At 41.6% G+C, this 9,776-nt stretch overlaps 1 protein-coding gene across 2 annotated transcripts in view; it reads right to left on the reverse strand.

Moving 5' to 3' along the window:
* The window catches only part of LOC102413537 (C-C motif chemokine 3), a 36,815-nt gene extending 28,653 nt beyond the window's left edge, over positions 1 to 8,162 (reverse strand). For both annotated transcript variants that reach the window (XM_006048054.4, XM_025281108.3), the window contains exons 1-3: positions 8,007 to 8,162; positions 3,176 to 3,277; positions 1,611 to 1,712 (exon numbers count right to left, since the gene is read on the reverse strand). In XM_006048054.4, the coding sequence (XP_006048116.1) occupies positions 1,611 to 1,712; positions 3,176 to 3,277; positions 8,007 to 8,073 (271 nt within the window). In that variant the 5' untranslated portion in view covers positions 8,074 to 8,162. The remainder of the gene's footprint in view (positions 1 to 1,610; positions 1,713 to 3,175; positions 3,278 to 8,006) is intronic.
* Positions 8,163 to 9,776: the final 1,614 nt, after the last annotated feature.

Raw genomic sequence — 9,776 nt, forward strand, 5'->3', positions numbered from 1 at the left:
CGAAAAAAATTTAAATGGGACTGATGGTTTAAGACTGATCTGTTCAAGACTGATCTGTTCTACTTGATTAAGCACTCATTAAGGACTTCTTAAATTTTGCTATAAGTAGGCTAAGATGGGTGAAACATGGGAAGCTATATTTTTTCTTCCTTTTTAAAAACTTTTTATTTTATATTGAAGTATAGCCCATTAACCATGTTGTGATAGTTTTAGGAGGTCAGCAAAGGGACTCAGCCATACATATACAAACACATGTATCCATTCTCCTCCAAACTCCCCTCCCTCCCATCCAGCTTGCCACATACATTGAGCACAGTTCCCTGTGCTATACCATAGGTCCTTGTTGGTTACGCTTTTAAAATATAGCAGTATGTACCTATTCATCCCAAACTCCCTAACTATCCCTTTCCCCCTTCCACCCAGAAGCTGTAAGTTCATTCTCTCAGTCTGTGAGGCAGTTTCTGTTTTGTAAATAGGCTCATTTGCATCATGTCTTTTTAGATCTCACATCTAAGGGATGCCATATGATGTTTCTGATTCTGTGTCTGACTTACTTTACTCGGTATGACAGACTTTGGGTCCATCTATGTTGGTGCAAATGGTATCAGTTCATTCATTTTTATGACTGAGTAATATTCTGTTGTATATATGTACCACATCTTCTTTATCCACTGGTAAGCTGTATTTTTAATTTGTTGCTTTACTGAATATTCATTTAAAAATTGAAGTAACTGCAACAGATTCCTACACACAAACTTTACCTGCAGACATGAAAAAACTCACGCCAATAGAAATCGTGCTTATCTCCTGCCCTGACAACCACAATATGCTCCACTAGGTCTCTCCACTTCCATTCTTCCCGCATCCCATCTATTCTCCACTGCAGCCACCTGAAAACCCTCCAAAGCTTCCCATTATACCCAGAATAAAATCCAAAATCCTTGGAGCATGTCCTGCCAAATGCCCCATAATTGGGTCCCTGCCTGTCTCCTGAGGCTCAGCCTTCTCCCTTGTTTTGAAGCTCCAGCCACACCAATCTTCTTTTCTCATCTCAAATGTATGATCCTCATTTTTGCCTCAGGACCTTTGCATATGCTATTCTCTTTCTTAGGGCTTCTATTCCACCCATTCTTACTTTGCCAACTCCCATCCAGTTCTTCTCTTGCTCTTTTTTAAAAATCTTCTTTCCTTCCTTCCATTCTTTTTTTCTTTCTGGCTGCGTCTGTTGGTAATTGCAGTACGTGGGATCTTCATTGTGGTGCAAAGGCCTTACCCTCAGAATATATATGTGGAAGGATATGAGCATACACATAACTATGTTTATAGGCACATCTTGCCATCAATTTGTCCCGTACTTCCTGACTTTTCTGTAATAAGTAAACATTCCTTGTGCAAAATTAAATGAGATTTTTTTTTTTCCAGCATTCCCAGACTTCACAATGTAGGGAGAAAGGGTGCGGTGACCAGTCTTTTGCTCAAAGGGCAAGAACAGAGAGACTCCTCAGGCATTCCAGTGTTTCTCTGGGAGACCACACAGTTGTGCAACTGTAGATAACCCCAAGCTCCTAACTCTCGCAGGACAGACGGTGGTGGAGAAAGTCAGGACTCACCTGCTGTAGCTAGAGGCAGGCAGACATGCCGACAGCCCACTTGGAGGCACTCTTTTTTTACCCCACAGTCCCTGTCTTCTCTGCACTCATTAATACAGGTGCCTGACAAGAGGAAAGATGCAGTTAAAAACGTTGAAGTCTTGAGTTTGAAAATAAATAATTTAAATGCCTTTACAATAACATTCAAAAAATAAATCTAACCAATTATGTGCAGAAATGTATGTGATACTACTAAGAAAAAAAATTAGCTATTTTATAAATGGAGAGAGATGCCATGTTTATGGATGAAAAGATTGTGTTATAAACATATCATTTCTCCCACCCCAATAAAGTTAATACTATCCCAGTCAAAATCATAGAAGAATTTTTCACAAAAATGGGTAAGCTTATTCTAAAAGTTTATATGGCTTCCCCCAAACCAACAATAATCAAGAAAATAAGATAATTTTAAGCAAAGCTGCAGAACTGAAATGCAATGGGGTTAACTGGATTGTTCATATATATGTATATATATATATATTTTTTAAAGGAATCTTGTCTCTTACCTCATACCACACAACAAAATCTGTTCCAAATAGGTTATAGACCTAATTAAAAGGTAAAGCAATAAAGCTTCTAGAAGATACTATAACAGCTTTATGATCTTGGGATAGGCAATTATTTCTTAAATATCACAGAAGTATTACTGACCATTAAAACAGATAGGCAGATGGAATCTCATTAAAATTAGTAATGTTTCTTCATTGAATGAGAGCATTAAGAGAGTGAAAATAAAGCCACATTAGTAGAAACTGTTTATAATCCATGCATACAACAAACAACTTGCATCCAGAATTCCTCATAAATCAATAGCACCAACTGATAACATAACAGAAAAATGAGCAAAAGGATCAAGCAAACACTTCATAAAGGCAAAAGAAGTTGTTCAACAAAAATAATGCCAGATTCTGGAAAAATGGTTTTAATTGTGTAGATTGCATACATTTTTGAATTTTCTAAAATCTCCCCATAAACACACACACAAAGCTATCAAAATAGCCACATTTAAAACACACAGACGACAAAACTGCAGAATAAGGTATCCCCTCAAATTCCAAAATATGAGTGGATGAAAGGAGACACAACACTAAATTCTCCAGAGCAGTGAGGTGTCTGCCTCTGCAGAAATCTGTGGGAAGCAATGCAGTGACTGATGGAGAAGACTGGGGACATTGTTTCCATGGGAACTTCCTGAGGAATCTACTAAGAATGGATTGTCAGCTAACCCAAGTACTGGAGAGATAGCAAAATGAGGACTAGTAAGGCATGGCAACCCTCTCCAGTATTCTTGCCTGGTGAATCCCACGGACAGAGGAGCCTGGCAGGTTACAGAGCATAGGATCGCACAGAGTGGGACATGACTGAAGAGGCTTAGCACACAGAGTAGTGGGTAGTACTCAAAGAACTTAGTATAAGGTAACTGTTTGAACTATTCGGGTGTGTGTATGTTAAGCAGTTGAAAGGTTGGGCGGGACCAAGCATATTCCTGTGGAGCTGAGGAATTCGGGCAGGGCGCTCAGCCTTACTTGCTTGTGGGGCTGGTGAGCACACGTGGCCACAGCCATTGCTGACGCACTTCTCTCCTGCCGTGCAGTCCCAGTCTTCTTGGCACTGCTCCACACAGACACCTTCACAATCAGAAAAGACTGGGTTGAGACACTTAAATACCATGATTATTTATGTTGTGAATGACCATGTCCTAATAACATCAGGATACACTTTGATCTAGGACTTTCACTGTGTAAACACGAGCTCCAATAGAACCTCATCTGACCCTTCCAGTAAATAAGATCTGGGTTATTCGGATCTGAATTCAGGGTTGTTTACCATTAACACACAGGTCCCTTGTGTTATGCAACTCAGTGAAATTAACCTTGAATACAGAGTTGAGCTCCTAGAGGTCAAGAAACTATTTTTTTTTAATATTTATTTTTAATTGAAGGTTAACTGCTTTACAATATTGTGTTTCTGCCATACATCAACAAAGAAATTATTTCTGATGGAAGCACTTATTGGATTTTAGTCTTGATACTCATAGAGATAGAGTTGAAAGACGGAGGCAGATCCTCAAAGCTGCTTCAAAGTCTTGGGCAAAAGAACATCTCAACCAACAAGCACATCACCATCTACAAGAGGATTCTCACTGTGGGTCCTGCCAGTGACTGACCTGCTTCTGCCACCCTCACCATGAATCTCATTCACTTTCCCTGTTATCATCTGTAAATGGGGGTTGTCTGGTGTGTGGCTTGAGCAAGCAAAGAGAGGTTGGACTAGATGAGTGAGTCTCTCAAATGTGGCTGATGATCAGAATCATCTGGGAGCTTTCAAATGAACTACAGAGAGTAGGACTTGGTCCAGACTTGATTACTCAGGTTCTCCAGGGTTGATCCTATATGTGTATATTTTAATGAGGGCTCCAGATGACGCGGATGCTGAGCTGGACTAGAGATTCTTCCAGAGACATCATGTCTCTGACATTTTAGGATTTCATAAGCTGTTGCCAATTTGTGGAGGAAGGCTGGGGATCATAACCCTTTATTAACAGTCAGCCATTTATTCATTCGTTCATAGTTTATTTACTCATTCATTCTCTTGTTTCTAATTCATCAACTTATTCTTTAAAAAATACCTACCATATGTAAAGAACAGGGACTAGATATTTGCAGTAATAGAGGTATGAGTCAGGTTTCCTATCAGCAAGGCAGAAATAATCAGGATGGGAAATCAAAGTTTGCTCTCAACAGACTGAATTCACAACATTAAACATGTTTGATAGAAAGTGGCATGAAAGAGGTACTGAAAAGAGTGGAGAGAAGTGGTTTAACCATTACTGTGCTAGAGAATTAGCTGGGATTTAAACACACACACACACACACACACTGACAAAGACCATTCAATGGGGAAAGAATGGGATTTTTTTTTTCAACAAACGATGCTGGGACAAATGGACATCCACATACAAAAAAGTAAATTTGGATTACTACCTCAAACCATAAATGCATGCATACATAGTATATACCTACATACACAAAAATTCACTCAAAATGGCTCAAAGACCTGACTATAAGAGCTAAAACTTAAAACTCTTAGAAGGAACCATCAGTGTGAATCTTTGTGACCTTGAATTGGGCAATGATTTCTTAGAAATGACACCCAAAACACAAGCAACAAAAGCGGTAAAGAAATTGCACTTCATAAAATTAATGACTTTTTTTCCGTTAAAGAGCACTATCGAGTAAATGAAAGGACAAATCATAGACTAGGAGAAAATCTTTGCAAATCATATATCTAATAACAGTCTAATATCCAGAATATATCATGAATTCCTACAACTCAGCAAGAAAAGGACAAACACTTGTATTTTGCAAAAGGAGGACTTGAATAGCTATTTCTTGAATACATCATATGCAAATGATCATTAAGCATATGAAAAAGTGTCCAACATCATTAGTCACTGGGGAAATGTGAATTGAAGCCACAGTGGGATACCACTTCACAATCACTATGATGGCAATAATCAAACGTCAGGTGTCAAGCTTTGGCAAGGATATGGGAGCAATTGGAACTCTCGATGGTTGATCGCGGTTAAATTGGTGCAGGCTTTGTGAAAAACAGCTTGGCAGCTCCTCAAAAAATTAAATATAGACGTGCTATGTAACTATGTCCACTCCTAGCAATTTTTTGTCCTCTCCTAGCAATTTTACCCTACTACTACTAAGTCGCTTCAGTCGTGTCTGACTCTATGCAACCCCAGAGATGGCAGCCCACCAGGCTCCCCCGCCCCTGGGATTCTCCAGGCAAGAACACTGGAGTGGGTTGCCATTTCCTTCTCCAATGCATGAAAGTGAAAAGTCAAAGTGAAGTCGCTCAGTCGTGTCCGACTCTTAGCGACCCCATGGACTGCAGCCTACCAGGCTCCTCTGTCTATGGGATTTTCCAGGCAAGAGTACTGGAGTGGATTGCCATTGCCTTCTCCGAATTTTACCCTAGAGAATTGAAAATATGTTCACACAAAAATTCGCACACAAATGCTCGTAGTAGCATTAACTTCATACTAGCCACAAAGTAGAAATAACTCGTGTCCATCAACTGATGAATATATAAATCATATCTGGTAGATCCACACAATCCAACCATGAAAAGGAGTGGAGTACTGATAGCTGCTACAACTTAAACGAACCTTGAAAATAGTGAAAGAAGCCAGACACAAAAGATCACATTATTAAATGACTTCCTTTATATGAAATATCTAGAATAGAAAAATGCTTAGAGATGGAAAGTAGATTAGAAGTTGTCAGGGGTGGGGGAAGTTCAGAACAGGGAGTTGGATAATGGCATGGGATCTCTTTTGGGGGTGATGAAAATGAGCTACAGCTAGATGATAGCTAGATGGCTGCCCAACAATGTGAATATACGAAAACTACTGAGTGGTACACCTTAAAATGGTAAATTTTATCTCAGTAAGCACACACACCCCACACAGAGAAAGCTAGAGACCTCAGAGAGCCTGAGCAGAGGATGTTGGCATTGGTCTCTTTTAACAAGCTTTTTGGGGTGATTCAAAAGTGCTGGCAGAGTCTCTTCTACTTAAAATGTAGTCTGTTGGCCAGGGTTATTAGCATCACCGTGAAGCTTGTTAAAAATTCATAATCTTGGGCCCCACTCCAGACCTGAATCACAGTCTGCAATTTAACAGGCCCCTTGGATGATTCTTGTCATATTAAACTTTGAGAACTACTGCCCTAATCTAGAAGGAATGAGTATGTCCATTATGCTTATGGTGGAAATAGCCAGTACAGTGGGGCTTTCAAGGATTAAGGAGATTTCCACAGGCAGGAGTTGGGGAGGTCGTCACATAAGAGAACACATTTGCATTTTGAGGAAATCAGTCACCTGATTAGAGCTTCACTTTGGGAAGAACAATCTCACATTCATGCATAGAGTTGGCTGGAATTCAACACACAATACGTGTTTTGGATGAGAGAGAGTTCCAAGAGTATTGCAAGGGTCCAGGTATGTAACTAGGGTGGTACAGGTCAGTTTGGAAAGGCTGGAAGAGAAGTTGTGAAAGAAGATTTCACAAAGACTGGTCATTGATTACATCGGAGTGGGAGGAGCAGGCTTCCCAGATGGCGCAATAGTGGAGAATCCACCTGCCAATGCAGGAGACATGGATTTGATCCCTGGGTCAGGAAGATCCACTGGAGGAGGAAATGGCAACCCACTCCAGTACTTTTGCCTGGAAAATCCCATGGACAGAGGAGCCTGGTGGGTTACAGTCCATGGAGTCTCAAAGAGTGGGACACGACTTAGTGACTGAGCTCAAGGCAGGAGCAAGGCAACCAGAGAAATCATGTTTGACTGTAAGTCTGTAAGGTTGGGGGTGGGGGGGGGTGGTGTTGGTAGAAAGAAAAGAAAGCCAAAGGCACAGGAAAGGAGGAGCAAAGAGAGAAGCCATCAGAAAGCAAAGAGAGTTTCTGACTGAATAGATCCTGAACAGCGTCAGTTCTGCAGAGATACCAAAGAGATTGACAACTGAGAAAAATTATTAGATTGTCAACCAAGAAGGTACTGGTGCCTTTGGAGAGTGGAGTTGGGGGGGGTTGGTATCAGGGCTGACTGTAATGGTGGTAGTTGAAGATACATTGGAAAGGCTCAGGGCTCAGTGGTTTGGAAGAAAGAAAGAGAACACAGAAGAGGGTTCAGAAAAATGTTGTCTCAGCAATGCGGGAATTTATTTGCTTGTAGGTAGAATCAAATGGCGGAGAAGGCAATGGCACCCCACTCCAGTACTCTTGCCTGGAAAATCCCATGGATGGAGGAGCCTGGTGGGCTGCAGTCCATGGGGTCGCTAAGAGTCAGACACGACTGAGCGACTTCACTTTGACTTTTCACTTTCATGCATTGGAGAAGGAAATGGCAACCCACTCCAGTGTTCTTGCCTGGAGAATCCCAGGGACGGGGGAGCCTGATGGGCTGCCGTCTATGGGGTCGCACAGAGTCAGATATGACTGAAGTGACTTAGCAGCAGCAGCAGCAGAATCAAATGGAGAGAAGAGGGTTAGAAATACTGGGGAGAGACCCAGAAGCTGATGAAGCAGAGTCAGAGGAGGAGGTGAGGGCAGTACAAATGGAGACATTGGCCTTTGGAGAAAGGAAGAGAGGAGGTCGGCAGACACAGAGGGATGCTGGCATGGGGACTCGTGGGGAAAATTAAAGCGTGCCTCAGGGTCTTCTTGTGTGGACTGTTCTCCATGTTTACCCATCCCCGCTCCATCCCCTCTTTAGACTGCACAGGACAGTCCTAGATTCCCCACTTCCTGACTCTCTTGTTCTGAAAGGTGGGACAAGACTTACCAATTGCCTGGAGCCTTGTGTTGAGGGTGAGGAGACCGGCCAGGAGGAAGAGACCACCCAACTTCATGTTGCTAGTTGAGGCCTTTGTGTGCTGATGATGGAGCAAGACCCAAGCAGCTGAGATTTATACCCTCCTAAACAGAGGGCTGGGCCAGAGTTCATGGCCACCGTCAACATTTAGGTAACTTGAATCCTGGACTTTGTCAAGCAGTGAACTTTTCTGGGAAAAAACAAACTCATAAACTTTGTGGTGCTGGGCAATGTTTGTTTTCCAAACCAGTTTTTGAGACAAGGGGACTATATCTCCTTAGTAATAAATAAATATATCAGGTGAGAGAGAGAAAGTAAGAGAGGGAGAAAGGGAAAGACAAGGAGAGAAGAGAAGATAGACAGATGATATATAGAAGAGGTAACTCAACAACCTCTGTGTGCAAAATGCTTTCCTCTTTAAGCATCACGACTGAGGTATGACAAGATTAAATAGCTTGCTTGAGGTTGTTGTTCAGTCACTAAGCTGTGTCCAATTCTTTGTGAACTGCAGCACACCAGGCTTCCCTGTCCTTCACTGTCTCCTGGAGTATGCTCAGATTTGTGTCCATTGAGTCAGTGATGACATCCAACCATCTCATCATCTGCCCCCCACCCCATCTCTTCCTGTCCTCAGTCTTTCCCAACATCAGGATCTTTTCCAATGAGTCTGCTTATTGTGTCAAGTGGCCAAAATATTGGAGCTCCAGCTTCAGCATCAGTCCTTCCAATGAATATTCAGGGTTGATTTCCTCTGGTTTGATCTCCTTGCAATCCAATGGACTCTCAAGAGTCTTCTCCAGCGTCACGATTCCAAAGCATCAATTCTTTGGTGCTGAATCTTCTTTATGGTCTCTCACATCTGTACATGACTACTGGAAAAACCATAGTTTTGACTAGATGAACTTTGTTGACCAAGTGACGTCTCTGCTTTTTAATATGCTGTCTAGGTTGGTCATAGCTTTTCTTCCAAGGAGCTAGTATCTTTTAATTTCATGGCTGCAGTCACCATCCACAGTGATTTTGGAGCCCAAGAAAATAAAACCTGTCACTGATTCCATTTTTTCCCCATGTATTTGCCATGAAGTGATGGGACTGGTTGCCAACCAAACTCAACTGGTTGAATGTTGAGTTTTAAGCCAACTTTTTCACTCCCCTCTTTCACCCTCATCAAGACGCTCTCTAGTTTCTCTTCACTTTTTGCCATTAGAAGGGTATCATCTGTATATCTGAGGTTGTTGATATTTCTCCCAGAAATCTTGATTCCAGTTTGTGACTCATTCAGCCTGGCATTTCTCATGATGTACTCTTCATATAAGTTAAATAAGCAGGGTGACAATATGCAGCCTTAACATACTCTTTTCCCAATTTTGAATAACTCAGTTGTTCCATGTCTGGTTCTGAATGTTGCTTCTTGAGCCCCATACAGGTTTCTCAGGAGACAGGTAAGGTGGTCTGGTATCCCCAACTCTTTTGTTTGAGGTTACAAAGCTACAAAATGGGGTTCAGACTCAGATATTATTGGCTTCATATTTCATGACTCCTTTCCTGTAACCCTCTGTCTCTGCATCAGCACTTGGGTCTAAATATTGTATTGCATCGTATGATACTGTTAGGGGTCACATTTGTTCTCTCTCTTTCCTAAGGCGGTGCTAAATATTTGTGCATCTATATGCATGTAGCAGAAAAATTCTGGAACAATAACCTCTCAAGTAGTAACACCACTTACTACCTCTTAGGAAT

The sequence above is a fragment of the Bubalus bubalis genome, chromosome 3 (genome assembly GCF_019923935.1).
Source record: "Bubalus bubalis isolate 160015118507 breed Murrah chromosome 3, NDDB_SH_1, whole genome shotgun sequence".
Taxonomy (NCBI): Eukaryota; Metazoa; Chordata; class Mammalia; order Artiodactyla; family Bovidae; genus Bubalus; species Bubalus bubalis.